Source organism: Sciurus vulgaris, assembly GCF_902686455.1.
Source record: "Sciurus vulgaris genome assembly, chromosome: 5".
Classification (NCBI taxonomy): Eukaryota; Metazoa; Chordata; class Mammalia; order Rodentia; family Sciuridae; genus Sciurus; species Sciurus vulgaris.
Window position 1 is genome coordinate 81,512,338 of NC_136465.1, and position 22,050 is coordinate 81,534,387.

General features: G+C 39.5%; 1 protein-coding gene across 2 annotated transcripts in view; it reads left to right on the top strand.

Annotated features, from left to right (window-relative positions):
- The window catches only part of CREBL2 (cAMP responsive element binding protein like 2), a gene marked incomplete at its 5' end in the record, with an annotated part of 62,291 nt that overhangs the window by 17,788 nt on the left and 22,453 nt on the right, over positions 1-22,050 (top strand). The window contains one exon of one of the 2 annotated variants that reach the window (XM_079140084.1): positions 19,880-20,183. The exons of the other annotated variant lie outside the window; for it this stretch is intronic. Coding sequence (XP_078996210.1) covers positions 20,169-20,183 — 15 coding nt within the window. Of the gene's footprint in view, positions 1-19,879; positions 20,184-22,050 lie in introns of those variants that run through there. 2 annotated transcript variants of the gene reach the window in all.

The following is a 22,050-nucleotide window of genomic DNA, read 5'->3' on the forward strand; positions in this document are numbered from 1 at the left end:
AGGAATGAAAGTCCCTATGAAGTCATGGATTCCGTAGCTGCCTGGCTCCCTTGTCATTCCGATCTGGAGAAAGAACAGGACAGACAGTTGTGGACAATTTGCAGCAGAAACCCTCTCCTGGCTTTTCTGCTATTTTCTGCTACCTCCTTCCTTTTTTTTCATAGTAAAGGAATCATGATACATTGGCCAGTGTCCCCAGCTCTGTCTGTAATCTCTTTTGCATCACAGAAATAAATAAGAAAGTGAGGCATAGAACAACACAGCCGACACCTAAAAGGTGTTTGCTGAGAGAGGAACTGGGAGGCCTGTGATTTCAGTTCTTGCTTATTATTCTATTGATTTGTCCTCTCAAGGTTCTCGAGTCCTCCTTCAGACTGATTTCAGAGATCACCACCTCACCTGTGCCAAATTCCTTTCCTGCTCTTTACATCACCTATTCCTAAATCAAGCATCCTCCTCAAATCAGGGCAATCCACACAGGCTCCTATGCTCTTAGAAGTGGCCAGGTGTAGTTCCTTCTCATTTTACAAGTGGGGACACAGGGGCCCAGGATTGCTGAGTGATTTGCCCAAGGGCATACACCTGGTTAGTTGCAGCACAAGGAGAGTCTGACCTTCTGATCCACTCTCCAAATCTCTTTTAGATAGACAAAGAGATCCTGGATGAAATATTTGGAATTCTGGTTTTTGGTTCTTTGGTACTGGGATTGAACTCAGAGGTGCTTTACTTAAAACTGAGTCACATTCCCAGACCTTTTTATTTTTTATTTTGAGACGGGGTCTCACTAAGTTATTAAGGGTTTTGATAAGTTGCTGAGGCTGTCCTTGAATTTGCAATCCTCGTGTCTCAGCCTCCCAAACTTCTGGGATTACAGGTGTGTCCCACTAGGCCCCACTGGAGTTCTGTTTTTATTGAAGCTTTGCTTTCCCAAAAGTTTGATCTCTTTTATTGCCTTTTTCAATACAAATGCTTAAAATTTCTGGCAATACCAATTAGGGGTCTAGAAGAGAATGGTAACAGCATTGATGGAGTAGGGAAACTCACTGGTTGCCCACAAAACCATCACAGACTACTTATTATGCTGTGGGTAAAACTCAGATCCATGCCCTCCCTCAGTCCTCGTACAGCACGGCCTCACAGGGCCCCTGTCTATGTACTAGCGCCTTCTTTTCAGCATTGTCCCATGTAGACCTTGATGTTTGCCTCTGCAATCTTTGATTACCAAGGTTAACAGGTAGCTTAGGATGGGCTCTCCAAGGTTATGACGAGATAGAAGAATGACAGTACAGCTAATCATAAGTGTATTTATTGGGCAAACTTCAGGAAAAACTGGTTACTCAAGTTTATCACTTCAAGAAAAGAAGTTTTGTGTGATGCTTGACATGGTGTGAAATAGATGTAAGCAAGGTTGTTCCATTACCACCTCTTTTGGGGAAGGGCATCTGTGGGTCACTTCAATACAAAAAAGTTTCTTTATTTTTTCTGAAGTCATTCAAGTGCTAAATTTAACCAGAGAAATGAATTATCTGTTTTCATCAAACCTAAATATATTTTCCATGGTCATGTTCAGAAAATGCAGGGATTCAGGTTTAGAAATTTTAAGTCATTGCATCATATTGAGTTGTTTTGGGATTTGCAAATATCTAAACTAGGTCCTAATTTTGCAGATGAGGAAGCTGAAGTTTCCCATCTATTCTACATCTACTATGCAGTCTAAGATTGCACTCATTTTATTACAAGCTAAAATTGTACTTGAAAGGAACAAGGCTGTAGCCATTTCTTGCCTGATTCTGCCCCCTCCCCACACACTATTTTTTAATCTGGATCATTAAGTTCCCCATTAGTCATTGGTCCAATTATCCCGTGGGCTTCCACTACTGAAGGGTAGTTCTCCTTCTGTTAGCACTCTTTCTCTTGCCGGTAAGGACAGATGCTCTGTTCCTCTGCTTACTAAAATCTCTTGTGTGAGTTCTTGCATTCGGAGTGGTTTTCTGGGTGCTTTCAGTACTGTTGGCTTTTGCAAAACTGGTGATTAACCTAACCCCCATAATACTTTTCACATAAACCACTGTTCATTGTCCCAGATTTATACAATAAATCTCTGAAAATTTTGTTCAGGGGTTTACCTTTTGCTTTTCCATTCCATTTTGTTAGTTTTAGCCCCACATTCCAGTCCATGGTTTGAATTTTTTTCTATCTTAATATACAAGTGTGTTTAAGAATGATCATTTGCCATTGTGCATTTCATGCCTGCTGTCTCATGTAATGGCTAAACTGTTCTAAATACTATGTATGAAAAGTATTTAATTTAGAATTCCCCCACTTAGTTTTTGGGTCCTTTAGAAGGCTGGGTAACTTTTTTCCCTTCTTACGTGACAGCTCTAGAAATGGGTCTTTCCTTCGTAGGACAGAATATTCTTATGTTTTGTCTCCTGCCAGGAACAGGTATAGGTGGGATAATGTGGTAAAAGCTCATCCTCTAAACTCCAGAGTCTGGGATATTGTATGTCCACTTTCATGTATAAATTAACAGTTTATTGGCTATGAAAACTGGAGAAGTCATGATACTCAAGAACAGGAAGGAAAGGAAGATTTCTTAATCTCTTTCATATTTAAAAGAATATCTTCTATAAGCAAATAGAGAATAAGGTGAGTAGATTATTTGTGATTACTTTGTATATTGTAAGTAGCCTGACATTTAAGAATAATCCCCGACTTCTTCCACTCCTTCATTCCCCAGATCTAATAAGAGTGGCTAGGCTGGAGTTGTGGCTCAATGGTAGAGGGCCTGTCTAGCACACACTGGGTTCAAACCACATAAGAAAATAAAGTTATTATGTCCATCTGCAACTGAAAATGTTTTTAAAAAATAATAAGAGTGGCTAACATTTAACAAGCACTTACTAAGTGCCAGATACTTTACTTGATACTTTATAAACCTGATTAACGGAATCCTCACAACAATTATCACAATGTTAAAATGAGAAGACTGATACTGTGTGAGTATGTGTGTGTGTGTGTGTGTGTTGCTGGGGATCAAACCCATGTGGCAAACGATTTACCACTCAGCTATTCTCCCAGCCCAAGAGTGTCACTTTTAAGAGGTTAAATTACTGCTTGAACTCATATGCCTAGAATTGGTGGAGCCAGATTCTCATTCAAGTTATTGTTTCTCCAAAATCCAAAAGCTTATGCACTATTAAGTATTAATCTGGGCCATCTAGGAGAGCCATTGGACCATGATGCACATCTTACCCTTATGAATCATAGAAGGAAGGGAGGGAAGGAGAGAGGAAGTTTGGATGAAGAGTCTTAGACTTCAGTAATATTTCAGTATTAAGAAAGTTCTGCAAGGCTAAACATCTTGGAGCTAAAGTTGCCCACCAGAGTAGTTCCTCATTACCCAGAATTGGGCCTGTCTTAGACTTCAAGAAATGTAACCTCAACAAGAAGCAGTGATGAATTTCAGAGCATAGAAATTAGTTAGTTGTGATCCTTTATGAGCAGTGCATTTTTATTACTGCCACTTTATATCACACTCTCTTCAAGCAAATCTGCAGATTTTGTCTTCAACCAATATCTCTACCTATTGCCCTAGTTCAAGTTAAGTCATCACTCACCTAAATAATCCAGTAACACTAACATTTTATTACTTCCAATTTCAGTACCCTTAAAACAATTTCCTGCAATGCTTCCAAGATGATCTTTATGATACATAAATCCAACTATGTGATAATCCAGTATAAGAAGCTAGGTGGAGATGTCTTTTTGTCATTCTTGTGATAGATGTGATGATCCTCTAGTACATAAATGACAAAAATCTCACCAGCTTTCATAAAGTAGGCTAATTTCAAAATTGCCTCATATTCTTTTTTGTTAAAGATTTTAGAAATAATCTTATTTTATTTATTTATTTATTTATTTTTATGTAGTGCTGAGGAGTGAACCCAGTGCCTCACCTGTGTTAGACAAGTGCTTTACCACTGAGCTTAACCCCAGTCCCAAAATTTCCTTCATATTCTTTCTGATAAGTACTTCATTATGAAATTTAAATATTGGGCTATCTCATTTACTATATTATCCATCTGCTTAAAAACCCTTCAAATATTTATAGGCAAAACCCCAAACTTTTGATCGTGGTATACTAGGACCCCTAGGATCCAGCCACTCCCTACTTCTTTGACATTAATCCCTCCCACTTATTTCCTGGCATATAATACTCCAAAAAATGTAGTAGTGAATTATTTGTGGCTCCTAATGTACTATATCATATCTCCATGTCTTATCATACTCATATACTTTACCTGATGTTCCATTTTTTCTTCTCCCTTTGTTCCTATTTGAATTTCAGATTCAGCTCAGCCACCACCAACTTTCCATAACTCATATATATCCCAACCCAAAGATCAGTTAGTCCAATCTCTAGCCCAATTCAGCAATCCTATCTGTGGCATCCAGGCAGAAGGTCATCCAGGAAAGAGTCCCTGACTTCACAAGACTACTGGCTATATCTTTGATGGGTTATGTGACAATGCTCATGGTCATATACCAATCAAAGCCACATCTTATTCCATTCTGTCAAGAGTCTGTCAGTTCCTCTTTCTCCATCTTTTCTGTGGGCAGTGGTTAAAATGAATAGCACTCACCTAAACTGAATTGAAATAAAGGAGTGCTCACCTGCAGCATCAAGATGAATGGAGAGTTAGGAAACTGACTGAGAAATTCTGGCAAGTCCTATAGAGAGGAATTCTAGCTTTGCATCTTGGGTGGGAGTGGAGGCAGGGAAGAAAATGAGGAAGGACAGAACTTACCAATAAGCCATTGGTTGTTTTCTTATGGTTGTAATTTCTGAACTTTTTGCCTTTTCATTTCTGAATCCCTACCTGTGACTCACAGATGTTTTCAAGAGGCTTTCAGAATTCCTGTGGACTTCAGTAAGTGCGATGGCTGTGTAAAGGGAAGACGTAACCTATGATAAACTACATAAGAATTAGAATTTGGCTGTAGTGATGATAGTCACTAAGATTCCAAACATTTCCTTAGTGCTTTTTGGTAAACCTCCCTTTCCAAAAGGCTGAAAAATTGCATGTAGAACTATGCATATAGACGAAAGATACTTAGAGTGGGAGGAAAAAATAGTAAACAAAAACCGATTTGGGAACCCTACACTTGCTGGGATTATGGGATGAGATGATGAACATAAGCTTTCTTTATCCATATCTATCACAGGTATAGTTTTTCCAATTTTCAATATGCATTGCCTGCTTTTATGCATTTTAGAGGGTTCAGTATGGTGGTTGAATAAACTCTGGGACATTGTCAAGTTGTTTTCAGCCAAAAGTTTATTTGGGGGAAGCATAAGAAGGACTTGTAATACATATGAACAAATCAGAAAAAAATAGATATGACTAAAAATCTCACTATTAACAAAATTATTTACACTGTCATATTGGAAATAAATTCTCTTACCAGCCATTGTAAGCCTATACAAAGCATGTGATTGAATTATACATAAGAAGATGAGTACAGATCATCTGGAAATATAAACATGAGAATGGAATGATAAAAGGAAATTAGAGCTGGGCTGGTTGGCATATGTCTATAATCCCAGTGGTTCGGGAGGCTGAGGCAAGAGTATTGCTAGTTCAAACCCAGCCTCAGCAACTTAGTGAGGCCCTAAGCAACTCCGGGAGACCCTGTCTCTAAATAAAATATAAATAATATAATCCAAGGATGTGACTCAGTGGTAAAGCATCCCTGGGTTCAATCTCTGGTACCAAAAAAAAAAAAAAAAAGAGAGAGAGAGAGAGAGAAAAGGAAATTAATTGAAATTAGATTTTTAAATGTATTCCAAAGCAGCTTTAATTAAAATAGTAGTTACGGTGAAAAAATGGGCAGGTTAATAGGAAGGTAGATGGACATAAGTGGACTCACATGCAAACAAAGTTAGTTTATAATAAAAGGAGCCCTCCAAATCATTATGAAAAAGGATCAATAAATGGTATAGGGATAAAGGAATAGTTTTTTAGAGAAAATGAAATTTTTAGAGGAATTTTTAGAGAAAATGAAAGGAAATCCATATTTTTCTCTGTATATCAAAAATAAAGCATAGATAGGACTAAGACAAATATAAAAATAAAATCATAAAAGTACTGGAATAAAATAATAAATTTTTATGTAATCTTGGTGTGGAGAAGGCTTTGTCTAAGTATAATATAAAACCCAATCCTTCCGTAGGGAAAAATTAATAAACATGACTATTTAGAAAAGAAATGTTCTGAATAAAAAATACAATCAACAAAGTCAAAGACAATCAAGAATCTGAAACAAAAATGAGGAACACCTATGATTTATAAGTTCTAATTCCTATAGTATAGTTGGAACTTTCAGAAAGAATATGAACTGATAGTTCAGATAAAAAGAAATATCACAACCACAAAATAATACCCAATCTCATTGCTAACTTAATAAATGCAAGCTAAAATATCACCAAGTTTCTTTTTTGTTGTTGTTACTAGGAATGGAACTCAGGGGAGCTTTGTCACTGAGTCAAATCCCTAGTCCTTTTTATTATCTTTTTTTTTTTTTTTTTTTTTTTGAGACAGGATCTCACTAAGTTGCTTAGGCTAGCCTGGAACTTACAATCCTCCTGCCTCAGCCTCTGAGTTGTTGGGGCATGCTCCACTACACCCAGCTAGATACTATTTTTAACCTAACAAATTGGCAAAGCTTTAAAAGCATAATAGTAAAACACATTGTGTTAGCTTTCTATCATTGTGACAAACACACCTCAAAAAATCAACTTATAAGAAGAAAAGATTTATTTTGGTTCATGATTTCAGAGGTTTCAATTCACAGTTGCTTGGCCTATTGCTTTGGGCCTATGGCAGCACAGCACATCATTGTGGGAGCATGTGGCAGAGGAGGCCCGTTTCTCTCATGGCAGCTGGGAAGCAAAGAGAGAGAAAGGGGTTACAGTCCAAATATTCTCTTCAAAGGAATGCCCCAGTGACCTAACTTCCTAATACCAGACCCCATCTCCTAAAGGTTCCACTACCTCCTAATAGGGCAAGGAGCTGGGGACCAAACCTTCAACACATGGGCTTTTGGGGAATATTTCAAATCCAAGCTATGGTGCACATTGACTAGCATGTGAGGGAATGTGCAAATATTGGTGGAAGAATATATACTTAATGCTTTTGGAGGAAAACTTGGCAATATTTGTAAAAATTTTAAGTATGTTGATATGCTACATATTTAACCTAGAAGTTCTTTTAGGAATCTATCTAAATTTACACAAGAATATGAAGATGTATAATCAAGGTTGTGTATTTCTGCATTGTTTCATAAAACTAAAAAGTAAATAAGAAGTAATTTCTGCCAAGGTTTTTTGTTTGTTTGTCTGTTTTGTTTTTCTGAGACAAGGTCTTGCTGTGTTGCCCAGGCTGGCCTGCTAGGCTCAAGTGATCTTCCTGCCTCAGCTTCCCAAGCAGCTGAGACTACAGGCACATGCCACTGTGCCTAGTGGGAAAAAGTAAATTCGAAAAGAAAGAAAAACATCAATGAAGGAAAGAGTGTTCTATATGATGTTATAGAATAATATCCAAGATATATTGTTAATTTAAAAATTAGAATGTGTATATAGTATATAAGCTAGTCAGCTTTTCATTGCTGTGACAAAAATACCTGACGAGAACAACTTAGAAGAGGAAAAGTTTATTTGGAGCTTACAGTTTCACTATTTTGGACCCAAAGTAAGGAAAAACATCCTGGTGGAAGGGTATTGCGGAAAAGCCAGCTTACGTCATAGCAGCTGCAGCCAGGAAAGAGAGGAAAGGGGGGACCACAGGGAAGATGCTCCCTTCCAGGGCAGTTCACAGTGACCCACCTTTATTGGCTAATCCCAACCTGCCTACAGTTACCACCCAGTCAGCCCATTAAACTAGGGTGGACTGATTAGGTTACAGCTCTCACAATCCAATCATTTCACCTCCTGCATCAACACAGGGGGAACACCTCATAACCAAACCATGATAGTATAATACCATTTGTGTTAAAGAAAGGGAAATGCCTGTACTCCTTAAAGTATACAGAACATTTCTAAAATAATAAAACTCCAGAGAGTGTGTCACAGAGAGGCAGAAGAGGGTTTTTTACCTTAAAACCTTCTTTACTATTTTAACCTTTTGCCATGAACATATACTACTTTTGAAATAAAAAGTTACTTTTTTTACTTTTGCAAATGAAAAGGTAAATTCCACCTGGTTAACCAAAGTTTCTACAGAGAACATGGAGTTGGTTTTCTTTTCTTTCTTTTTTTATTTTTATATTACCTTTCTTAAATAATGTTTGTTCAACTCTATTGAATAAATGGTAAGAATCTAAGTAGTGTCTATCATTTCCTCTTTCCATCAATTCTTGATATATGTGTTAATAGACATAGCATGGGGAAATGAAGGCATGGAGAATTTTAGTCTAGTTGTATATATCCATTACAGGTGTCACTCACCTTGCCAAATGAACATAGCTGAGCAAGAACAAGCAAGAAGTATAATCAAATGTTATCTAGAATAAATTCCATGTCTTACTAACATTTTAAAGTTTGTGTCCTTTCCCAGAGATATTACAATAGATCAAATTAAAATTTGGGATGAGGGAGGGGTTAAGAGAGTTTCTAGAATATATATTAGGCAGCCACGTAGCTGTATCTATGAATCTATGGGGACATCCCAACAGTTCTTTGTTACTTGTTGCTTATGTATGAGAAAGAGTCTGAAGGGAAAACAAGTCCAGGACACTTGACCGATGGTCCCCAAGTACCACCAACATCTCATCAAGGGTAAGAGTCTTATGTCAGAGTTTTTGTTCAGTTATCAGATACTGTGAGTACTTCTTAGTATGTGCCAGACTTTTACACTATATTTAATTTTGTATACCATGCTATCACATGTTACAAGTACAACATAATCTAGTGTAATCAAATATTCCAAAACAAGAAGTACCAAGTAGATGCCAACTGCTGCTACTTTTTTAACCTCAAAAACAAAACAAACAAACAAACAAAAAAACAAAAAAACCCCGCAAGTTACTAATCTGCCAGCAACCAGAAAAATCGGGTATTGTTCAGTTTGCAGGCCCACGGGGTGCAGGGTGCACAGCCCAGTTCGGGTGTCAGTTCTGAGCTCTTTCAGTGATCAACCCACCGATCTGTTCATGTTTGACGTCTTCGGAGGCCCGGCTTCTTGCGTGTCTGCTCCATAGAACCAGCCTTGCTAAGTTGCTGGGTTTAGTCTTGAACTTGGAATCCTCATGCCTCAGCCTCCCAAATTGCTGGGATTACAGGTGTGTGCCATCAAGCTAGACACTAGTATGACTTTTCTTTACATATTGACAAATCTGGTGAAGCTTGCATCTCTCTTGTATTCTGTTTTCTCTACCCTGTCCCAGTGTGATAGGTACTACCCACGGCATTACAGTGAGATGCCTGTAATAATTCGTTGAAGTCAACTCTCAGTCTTGGATAGAGAAAGGTTAACTTTAAAACATACCAAAACACTAAATACATATCATTTAAATCTTGACAGTGTACTCTAAAGCAGATGCTTGAGTTTTTCTTCCATCACATAGCTAACATCTCTGCAAACAAACTTAGATGGCAACCTGTTTTCTTTGGCAAACTGATTAATGGGGACAATTACTCATCTGCCTGGTCATATGACATTTCCAATAACATTGTCATTTTGTTTATGGGATAGTTGGTAAAAATATCCAGGAATTTACTGGAAGAGGAGGAACCACCTGTCTACTAGAAATGCTAAAGAGAAAAAACTGAGGAGGCAGTTCCCTTGAAGAATGCCAAAAAGGATCTAATTTTGTCACCAGCTTCCCCCAAGATGCACTGCCTGCTCCCAGCTTAGCAATAGCACCTGTGGAAACAAGAGAACAGTCTTGCTGGGCACCTTAGCACTTTGGCTGTCTGGGGACGAAGCTGCCCTGCAGGCACCTGGTAAAACTGAAAAAATAGTTTTCTCTTGAATGAGGATGACAGAGTAAAGGAGCTGGGGAGCTGGCAAGCACTGCATCTTGACTTAGAAGTACAAACAAGGAAGATAAGAACTAGAAAAGGGATGGTGGGGGGAAGTGGCGGGGGGAAGGGAAACACAGTGGTATGACAGGAAGCTGGAAGAGGGTAGCTCAATAATTCTACCTTGCCTGGGGAACCTTACAGCATGGGTAGGGAGGGGCCAGGGAGGATGGTGACCATGAAAAGGAGGGTGATCTTGTTTTAAGAAAGTTGTAACAAGTCAGCAAGGTATCAAGCACACATTTGGGCCTCCTCTGCAGTAGCAAGAACAGAACAGATTGACAAATTCCATGCTAAGAAAGGAGACTATTTAAGGGAAACACACCCAAAAGCCTGAAGTTTTCTATGACAAAACAAACCGGAGAAAACCTTTAAGGATCAGGGAAAGGACATACCCCCACCACTATGCACCTGCTTTCTTTAAAAATAAAACAACTGGCCATCCCAGCAGCTTGGGGGGCTGAAGCGGGAGGATCACAAGTTCAAAGCCAGCCTCAGCAATGTAGCGAGACCCTGTCTCTAAATAAAATGTAAAGGGCTGGAGATGTGGCTCAATGTTTAAGCGCCCTGGATTCAATCCCTGTTACCAAAACAAAAACAAAAACCCAGAACTAAACACAAGAACTGCCATAAAAAAGGCAAAAGGTGAAGTTGCAGAGGAGACCATAAGAAAGTCCAGGATAACCAAACTGAGTGCCGGACGCTGCAAGATCAACATTTCTTGCACAGTCCTTGTCCGTGTCAGCCAGCACAAGGTCATCTTGAACTGGCAACGGGACCATTCAAGAAGCTTATCTGAAGATTAGGACTTGAAGCTCAGAGGTAGAGCACATCTAGAATGCGGAAGGCCCTGGGTTTCATCCCCAGTACCACAAAATATAACAAAGAAGCTTATTTAAGGAATATGGCATTGAAACACAATGACTTTCTCTTCTACTTTAGAAAAAAAACCTAGAAGGCCAGGCATGGTGGCACATGCCTGTAATCTCAAATACCTGGGAGACTGAGGCAGCTTTGAGACCAGCCTCAGCAATTTAGTGAACCTCTGTCTCAAAATAAAAAATAAAAAGGGTCAGGGATGTAGTTCAGTGGTAAAGTGCTCCTGGGTTCAACTCCCAGGACCAAAACCAAAAAAACAAACCAAAAAACCCCAAAACCTAGAAACCAGAGCTTAAATGTAAGGTAAATCTATGAAGTGCAGTGATATGTTTCTCCTCCTGGTAAACAGTGGAAGGAGGGTTTTGTTACTTTTGTGGTTTTATTTTTCATTCTTTCTCCTTCCTTCCTTCCTTCCTTCCTTCCTTCCTTCCTTCCTTCCTTCCTTCCTTCCTTCCTTCCTTCCCTCCCTCCCTCCCTCCCTCCCTCCCTCCCTCCCTCCCTCCCTCCTTCCTTCCTTCCTTCCTTCCTTCCTTCCTTCCTTCCTTCCTTCCTTCCTTCCTTCCTTTTCTTTTCTTTCCTGTTATTGTTGTTGTTGCTGACACCAGGGATTGAATCCAGGGGGTGCTTAACCACTGAGCTACATCCCCAGCCCTTTTCTATATTTGATTTAGAGACAGGGTCTCACTAAGTTGCTAAGGCTGGCTTTGAACTCTTGATTCTTCTGCCTCAGCCTCCTGAGCCACTGGGATTACAGGCGAGCACCACCATGCCGGCTACTTTTGTCTTTGTAATCTGGTAATTCTGAGGGGAGCAGGAGTGTCAGGATAGGTTGTAGCCCTAAACACTTGGAACTTTAAAATTCTTTTGGTACATTGTAAAATGACTCCTGTGAAGGGAGAGCTAATTGAATAAACTCAATTCTGATAATGCTCTTTTATTAGGGAAACAAGGTAGCTGTCTAAATATCTAACTTAAAGAAAAAAACTAAAGAAACCAAGAGCTTAGTATTTGTGTCAAAAATATGTAGTTGCCGGTACAAAATCCCTATAGACCACTTTGTCCAAAAAGTTCCAGCTGAAGATTCCAGAAAATGTGAGGTTAGCACCTAACCTGGAACAGGAATAGAAACAGAATATTTATTTTACTCAGATTAAAAAAATAAATAAAGAAAAGAAAATAGGGCTAGGGAACAGGTCTATGTATAAGCAGAAAAAATTTAAAGACATATCCTGGAATGGAAATCTTCCTGTATAGGCAAGAAAAATCTTTTAAAATTAAAGGAATTAACTATTCTTTAAAATAATTATTGGGGTTGGGGATATAGTTCAGTGGTAGAGCATGTGTTTAGCATGTACAAAGCCCTGGACTCCATCTCTTGTGGGGGGAAAATACCTAACCTAAATATGTAAATGAATAAAAAGAATAAGCAAAGATATGTGACTATTATATTATACCAAATAGAAAAATCAGAATACCCACTGCATTACAAAGTAATGCCAAAAGGAATCAAAGGTATGTTCCTCTAGCAATAGAGAGGATCTAACTAGGGCCGGAAATACTGAACTCACATTCTGGTAAATATTGTTTGTGGCCCTTTGAAAATATCTTTTTAAGTGTGTTTGATAGGCTCTCACTAGTAAATTTTAGTTTGCACTTTTTTTTTCCCCCTCAGAAGTAGAGAAGATTAAAAAAAGATTGAGTAGTTAAGACTACTTATAAAGTATAAGATGGTTCCTCTGCTAAGTTTCCAGGTGCTAAAAGGACACTTCTTGCTGAATGGCCCAGGATTCCTGTCTTTCACTCCTTAAAAATGCAAGATCCCACCAGGAACAGTGGTGGTGGTGGCAGCAACTTGGAGGTCTGAGGCAGGAGGATTGCAAATTCAAGGCCAACCTGGTCAACTTAGCAGTCCCTGTCTCAAGATTTAAAATGAAAAGAGCTGGAGATCTTAGAGTACCCTGGGTTCAATCAACAGTACTGGGGCAGGCTGGGGGAGCAAGATCCAGAAGAGAAGCCCTGTCAGATTTCTGTTCAGCAAGGTTTTTTGGATTTATCAAATTTTAAGCTAGAAACAACACTATCAATGCAGAAGTGAGTTTTGATGGAAGTTGCTTTTTAAAACAAAGTCTTCTTTGGGGCTGGGGGTATAGCTCAGTTGGTAGAGTGCTTGCCTCACATGCACAAGGTCCTGGGTTCAATCCCCAGCACCAAAACAAACAAAGTCTTCAAGCAATTGAGGTAGAATATGAGAAATTAAAAAAAAAAAAAGGAAATAAGAACAAGGAAATAAAATGTTAATTGAGTAGTTGAACATCCTTTTCCAGGTTTGTCACTCCCTAGTGACAATCTCTCTTCCAGGTCTTTTGCTTCCAAATTTTTGGGAAATCTATAAATCTATCTTGTGCACTATTAGCCCATCAATAAAGAGAATAAGTAAAAAGAGATGTGACATTTTAAGAAGCCTATTGTCTAAGGGGACTTTCCAACATTTTCTACTGGATCAGACAATGGAGACCACATCAGCTTGAGGATTCTGAAAATGAGCAGACCATCATAAACCATCTTGAGATCAGCAGACTGAAGTCATTCTCACCTACCTTCCCATATCCACCCCTCTCCAAGTTTCCTTAAAAGAAGAGACAGGAACCCCCAAAGTATGTCTCTTACTCTCAAAATGGTCCACATTCTCCCTAATGTGTACTCCTGCTTTCATATATAAATCTGCGCCTCTAGTGACACATGCTGAAATTCTTTTCCATCACTTCTGTCCCATATGTCAAGGACCCCACTGGCCCTGAGTTGAGTTCCCCTTTCTCCTCTGGGCTCTCTTCCAGAAATATCTGTTCTCCCCTGACACTATCAATGCAGGCTGAGTTTTTTGACTTGCCCTATAACATGCTGCAATAAGTTTAGACACCTTCAGGGCTGAGTCAGTAGAATAAATTAGTTAAACCCTCAGAGAATTGTGAAAGAAAGTACCTGGAGGCTGGGGTTGTGGCTCAGTGGTAGAGTGCTTGGCTAGCACATGTGAAGCACTGGGTTTGATTCTCAGCATCACATAAAAATAAACAAATAAAGTTAAAAAAAAAAAAAAGAATGCTAAAAAAAAAAAAAAAAAGAAACTACCTGATTACTTCTCTCTTCAGCAATCTCCTATCTCCCCACCACAGTTCCAACAGATACTCAGCCTCTACTTACTGATCTTTAAATGCTCAAAGCTCCACCATTGTAATCAGATTTACCCCGTTCAAAATCATATATTCTTCTTTTCTTTCCCATATAAACCCCACATTACAGAGCTACTAGTTTAGTTAAACAGGTGCTTATTAGCTAAATAAATGAATTTCCTATTATTTCCTTGAACAAGGACACACCTTGTTCTTTTCCACTGGGTAAGATATGTGTATGGCTTGAGAATGGCAGCGATATTTCAAGTAGAAAAGGGTAGTTAGGACAGTATTATGAACAGCTGCTATTGAGTTTGAGACGCAGCTTTTAGTACTTGGGTGAAGAGGAAAAAGTGAAGGAACCTTTTAAATGGAAGGTTTTGGTTCCTTGAACTTCATTTTCTCTTCCTTATTTTTATGCTGATTGGGTCTTTTTTCCCTTCCCTGTCAACAAACTGTTTCAGTACTTTTGGGCTTTATTTATTTATTTTGTTCCTGCCGACAAGCTGGAGGCTTAGTTATGTGCTCACTCTGAAAATGCTCCTTCAGACTTGCTCTGAACTTTCTACCCAATGCAGAGAGTTAGTAGGTACTGTGCTATATGCAAACGGGGGCATATTTGTCTGTGTAGGCCAAAAGGAGGGGAGGCATATTATTCAAATGCCTTTAGAACAAAACCAAACTTTTGAGATAGAATATTTTGTAGCATCATTGAAAATAAGCTACACTTTTGGAAAACAAAAAGGACAGAGGAATACTTATCTATAAAATAAATTGGGAGGAAAAAACCACACACAAAACAAAACATGACTAATACTTCAACAGTGAGTTCACCTCAAGCATTTCATGAATTTCACATGACCCACCCACTTTTCCTCTGTACCTCTGAAGATTACCAAATCAGCAGAAATAATACTCTGTTGTTCAAGTGCCAGATTTACATATCAACGTAGCCATGACATTCCTGAAAGTAGAATATTCTACTGTTTGCCTCATTTGTGGTTTCTATTAGAAGTTTAATTTTTGTTCTCTTACCCTCCTCTCTTAATTCCATGCCACCCCCTACCTCTCTCCAATCAGTGGATTTTTTTTTCCTTTGAATAGTTTTCCTCCTTTCCTTTCTCCTCTCAGTCATGATTTTAACTATCTGAAAATACGCTACATTTAAACATCCTCATCACTCAGCACAGTTGATCAAATCTTTGAAAAGACAAACCAGGAACAGAGAAGTAGTGAATGGTCATTTCTGGAATGATCCTGGGATACTTTCTTCCCCAAGTTTACCGTGTATGGTACAGATGGATTTCATAGCTTCTTTCTTAATAGCCCTCTTCCTTCCTTCCTTCCTTCCTTCCTTCCTTCCTTCCTTCCTTCCTTCCTTCCTTCCTTTCTTTCTTTCTTTCTTTCTTTCTTTCTTTCTTTCTTTCTTTCTTTCTTTCTTTCTTTCTTTTTCCTTCTCCTTCTTTTTAAATCATTGCTATTTCTAGATTATATTGGAAATGGGTTTAGCAAAACTTTCTATGCCAAAATTGCATCAAACAATTTTCATTTTCAATGGAAGTTTGGAAAGGGCAGGGCATTATTAAAATTTTCAAGTTCATATGTGTCAAAGTTAATGGAACATCAGCTGGAGTCTAACAAGCTATTTTAATGAGCTTCCTTTCTCTCTGATGTTCCTCTGGGGATACGTGCCTAAGCAGACCCATGAGGCTCTGGGAGTAATATGATCATCTTGACTCTGTTTAGACACCTGTGTGCTCTTTTAGCCTTGCAGTAAGAGAAAGAGCAGAAGGAGAGAGATGAACAGAGGGAGAGAGAGAAATGAGGGCAGGCAGAGCATGCAAAGTGGAAGTGGGCGTAAGGCTGTGCTGCTTTGGATGCTCCTACAAGAAACTCTTCAGCAGCAGTGGAGGCTGGATGCATCATAGGCCAACAGTGCCTCTGTGTGGGGTGCCTGGGAGTATGTGCAATGTTTTTGTGTGTAATGGGGAGAGAGTGAGGGAAGGAGAAATACTTGCATTTTTTAAAAAGGAATTGCATGCGTTGGAGGTTTCTTTTGAGAAGACAATATAGAAAGAAAAGATTGAGAACCATGGATATAGAGAATGCCCAGGATCCTAAGAGCACATTCTTCTAAATTTCCCAGCCCCTTTAAAAAAATCTGTTTGCTGTGTTCACTTTTTCTTTGCCACCCCACAATCTGTCTGATGCTTGGCTCTCCCTATCTACTATAAACATCCCTTTAACCTCAACTCACCACATAGATATTAAATTTGATTTGTATTATTTTTACCAGGTGCTTGTTTAGTGAGTTATCTTGGTCTCATGCTTGTATGTACTTCCCTTCCTGGATTATAAAGTTCCTGAGGATTTGTACTTAGAGAATCTTGTTCTCTCTTCACCTCTTTCTTGCTAATTCTGGGTACTTCTTTTTCTAGATTTTTTATGTGTTTTGTTTTTGTGGTGCTGGGGTTTGAACCTAGGGTCTCACACATGTTAGGATGTGCTCTACCATTGAGCTACCTCCCTAGCCCTCTGAGTATTTCTTAACATATTGTGATGGACTGACAGATCTGACTCCATGAGAATGTTATAGGCCAGACTCTAAGGGAAATGACTAAACAGACTCCATTTTGCTCTGAGACTCCATGTTATGTAGGAAATAAGCTTCTCCCATGGAACACCCTGCCTCTGTGCCCATAATCAGTTACTTGGTGTGACATGTTTAATAATATACAATGGCAACTCCTATTTAGTGAAGAATTGCTCTCTTTTGATCCTATTGCTCCTAAACAATGTACCATGTGAACAGTGATTGTGTGGATGTTAGTAACCATTCTTTAGTTTGTACCTAGGTAAGGGTCATTTTGACCCACTTCCCCCTCTGTCGATGATCTCACGATGCTAATGTATAATTTTGAATCATAGCAACAGACACTTATGATTAATGTGATTTTTAGTATAAGAACCCCTACAACCCTGTGGTCAGGTCTGTTCTCCCAATAGCCATTTTTTGGGGCATTGTGTGAGACAGTCAGCTGGCCAGCTTAATAAAGACTCTCAAATTTGGACTTCTCAGTGGTGATCGGTCTGTTCTTAAGTTGTGCCCCAGAACAATATGACTGCAATACTTCTTCATAAGAATTTTTTCCTTCTACCAAGTCTTTTATGGCATGATTAGGATTCATATGTTCCAAATTAAGAATTGTTTACAAGTATTTCCACACTCTTTTGTGTGTGAGTGCCAGGGATTGAATCCAGGGCCTCTGGCATGCTAATCACCCACTCTAACACTGAGCTACACTCCCAGCCCTACACTTTTTATTTAATGTGAGCAGGTTTACTTATACTTTAATTTAAAAAAATTATCTTCCGTGAAACATTTAAAATGTTCAGAAATATATTTTAAAATGACATATACTACATACCAACCACCACATTTAACACATTTGCTTTTTCTCTTTAAAAGTTAAATATACACCTAGCTGCCCTAGGCTTCCTTATCCTATTCCTCTCCTTCTCCCCGCAAGAGATAACCATTCTCCTGAAAATGGGGTCTAAGAGTCCATTACATGGCTCAAGATATCTTGGTCCTCTATCCTGAGTGCGCAGGCTGAACTCTAGAGCCCAAGAGCTGCTCACACACAGCGAAGCATGGCAAGTAATTCTTAGGTCTCCTGAATGCTGAAGGTCATTATGGATAAGCACCTTTTCAGAGGGCTGTGTGAATTTTTGTCACCTGAGGGGAAACTGACCTGCTAGTCCCCCCTGAAACATTGTATGGCTCCAACAGAGACCATTCAAACTTTCTGTTATTCCTCCTCAATTTAGAGTTGCCAGATAAAACAGAGATTATCCAGTGACATTTGATTTTCAGATCAACAACAAATAATTATTTTATGGTCAAAGTATATCTCCAATATAGCATTTGGAAATGCTTATACTAAAAAATATTTATTTTTTATTTGAAATACAAATGTAACTGTGTGTCCTATAGATTTATTAATAAATCTGGGAAGTCTACCTCAGTTGAGTTTTGGAAGGGTTACCAAAACATTTTAGGAGTCTTTGAAAATGTATGAGCTCAAAGCTTTACTGAAGTAACATCTGTAAACACACAGTTTCTCAAAGACCTGTATGATAGGGGGCTGGAGTTGTGGCTTAGTGGTAGAGTGCTCACCAGCACATGTGAGGCACTGGGTTTGATTCTCAGCACCACATAAAAATAAATAAAATAAACGTATTGTGCCCATCTACAACTAAAAAAAGAAATAAACAAAGGCCTATAATAGACTTGGACAATGACAACAAAAACAAGTTCAGTGACTTTTTTAGGACCCAGATTTTTAAGTTATTTTTTAATAATTTCATTGAAGTATGTAATTCACTCAAAGCATAAAATTCAGTGACATTTTAGTATATTCACAGTGTGCAGCCAACCACCAGAATCAACTTAAAAACATTTTCACCACCTCAAAAAGAAACCCAGTATCTATTACCATTCAATCTCCTGGTCCAGCTTCCCTCTTTCCCTGCTATTCCTCAACCTGAGCACTTGGCAACCACCAATGGACTTTTCGTTCCTTTAAATCTGTCGATTCTGGGACATTTCATTATAAATTGAATCATATACTACATGACCTTTGGTGACTGGCTTCTTTCACCTAACACTGTTTTCAAGGTTTAAGCACATAGTAGTATGTATTTGTACTTTATTCTTTTTTATGCCCCAGTAATATTCTTTTATAGCTATAGTCCACAAATGGTGTCTCGGTTCATCCATCGATGGACATTTGGGTAATTTCCACTTTTTGATTATTTAGGAATCATACTACTAGGAGAGAACATTTGTATACGTGTTTGTGTAGTCACGTTTCCTCTTCTCTTGGGTAGCTACCCAGGAGTGGTCATATGGTAGAACTATGTTTAATATTCTGAGGAACTGCCGAACTGTTTTTTTTTTTTTTTTTTTTTTTTGCGGTGCTGGGATCGAACCCAGGGCCTTTTGCTTGAGAGTCACTCTACCAACTGAGCTATATCCCCAGCCCCCAAACTGTTTTGTAAAGCAGCTGAACCATTTTACATTCTAATTATAATTTTTTTAAATAAAGAACTTAAGCTGGGCCTGGAGTCCCCTGAAGGCACACGCCTGTAATCCCAGCGGTTTGGGAGGCTGAGGCAGGATGAGTTCTAAGCCAGACTCAGCAATTTATCGAGGCCCTAAGCAACTAAGAGAGAGCCTGTCTCTAAATATTTTATCAAAAATATAAATAATATTTTATTAAAAAGCGCTGGGGGTGTGGCTTAGGGGTTACGCGTCCCTGGGTTCAATCTCAGGTACCAAAAATAAATACATAAATACATTTTTAAAAATAAAGAACTTTATTTATCATCTTCCTAGCGTCCCAGAAAAGGCCCGCCCCAGGGCCCTGCGTCCACCGTTGCTTCGCAGGGCATCAAACTCCCACTGTTCCTATCCGCCGGCCGCAGGCAATCCAGAACCAACCGAAGGCCCAGCGCGCTGTGGGAAACGTAATTTCAGTTTCCCGCAGGCTCCGCCTCCTTGGTGCTTGAGGCCCAACGGGAAAACAGACGCTTCTGTCTGAGGCTCTCTGGATGTTGTAGTTCTCTTTCTAGTCAGCTGTGCAGCAACTATGGAAAGGAAAACTACAATCCCCACCATCACCGCCGCGCTACGGTAGCCGAAGAGGTCATTCCTCGTGGGGCACTACCGCCCACTCTCAGGTCTCGGCGCCTCTCTAGGGCGTCTGTAAACACACCCAGAGACTGTCATGGAGGGGGAGGAGGAGGCGGCGGCGGTGAAGGGAGGCGTTTTGGGCTGCCTCCAAGGTCCGCTCTGCCATTCCTGAACTAGTCCCTGGTCCCCGTGACTGGCATCAGGGAAGTGAACTGTTAGGCGAGAGGAGGAGGCAGTCAGAACCATATCCCCTTCTTCCCCGGGGCGGGGGCCGGGCCGGGCCGGCTGAGCCAGGGAGGGCCGGGGGAGGGAGTGCCTGGCCAGGCCGGCCTCTGCCGAAATGGATGACAGTAAGGTAAGTCCTGTGGTTTGCCCGCGCAGCTGCCGCCGCCGCCTGCTTGTCGCTAAGTACTAGTCTGCCTCTGAGCCTCAGCTCAGAAGTCCATGCCAACACCCAAGCAACACCTGCCTTAGACATCCCTGCTCTTCTCCACTTATTGCCAGATGGTACCCAACCAAGAATTCTGGGAACACTGAGGCTGTGTTTTTCCAGGAAGGGCCCTGTCTTTATTCCCGAGCAACCCTGTTTGCCAGCGCTTCCAGAGAATTCTAACCCTCCTCTTTGACCTGCCTAGCGAAATAAGTGAAGAAACTATAGTGCGTTTTCTTTTTGCCCTTCCTTGCCCCCTCTCAGCCCGTCTTCTGTTCGAAGACCTTAACTTGTGCACCCTGAACCAGCCCTATTCCCTTTGACTATTTCCCCTTCTCAGAATCCCTCACTCAATGCCCCATTCATATAATCGGTTCACACCCCTTCCGAGCTATTTTCCTGTGGTTGGTTGGAACACTGCTAAGCTCCTGTTGCTATTTGGCCAGAGTCTGGAATCTAATTTCCTCCAGAAAGCCTTTCTCTAAGAAAGTAGTGAATTTATTCTTGTTAATTTACCTTAATATTCCATCTCCATCCCACTTTTCCTATCCGATGTGTCCAACTTTGTGATTTTAAGATAATAGATAATGTTCATTGTTGGTTAATTTATACAGTTGAACCTATTCATACTGTCTTCCTTTCTACCAAAGTTTATATTGTTTAGGTTTATTCCATGAAGATAGGGACGGTCAAGGATTTGTGTATTGGTGTTTTAGGATGTTTAAGAATTGGGCCTATTTATTTTAGGAATCAAACTTTTAAAATTTGCCAGTTTTTGAGATCAGCCCTTCCCGGTTCTTTTCACAGCCTAATTTTCTGCAGTCTTTGGCTGTACTCTTTGGGATAGTGGTTTCCTTTGGGTGCCCCTCCTTTTTTTGGGGGAGGGTGCTGGGGATCAAACCCATGGCCTTGTGCTTACAAGGCAAGCACTCTACCGACTGAGCTATCACCCCAGCCCCAATGGGTGCCCTTTTTACCCTCGCCAAACTACTAAATTTTTGCTGCTGCTGTTTTGTTTCACACATCTTCAGATCAAAAAAAAAAAAAAAAAAAAAAAAAAACAAAAACCAGTGTCTAGCTTCTCTATGCTCTCTGTTTTATTCTACATTATCTGCTTTTCATCTTCTTGTAGAAGGCTCTGAGAAAAGTGATAGAAGGGAAAGCCTAGCACTGGTCTCTGGACTTAGTACTCACCTAGAGGAACAGATTGCTTGTGAAGCAGCAAACCTTTCCTAATAGGGTTGGTATTTCTAAGATAAGTGGGTAGTTTCAAAAGTTTTCCAGAAAAGTTAGGAAATAACTTTTCATAGTCTTTGCTAGTTCAATATTTAAGGGTTAATATTGAAATTATATCTGAATTCTGTCCATTATCTTTCCCAGAAAATAATAATTTTGTAACCATTTAATGATGCTAAAAGAACATATTGTTCTTTAATTTTCTCAACTTGTGACTCATACTGTATTCTACCTAATTTTCAGTTGCTTCCTTTTCAGATCTTTGAAGCACAACAACTTTCTTAAAATCTTCAGTAATCTCAAATAAGTCCAAGAAAAACTTACAGGATTTTGAGTTATTCCACATACCTATAAAATCACAAATGGGTTATTTTAAAAACTAGCACACAGTAGAAGGAGGATATTAAATTTCATCTAGTAGTATACCTCAAACAACAGAAAATACTAGTTAATAATGATTAACTGGAACAAAATAACATTATGGCCATTGCCCAGAAATGCCTGGGCTTTATTCAATGTGCTCTAGTTGAGCAAAACAGCAAAAGCAGACATATAA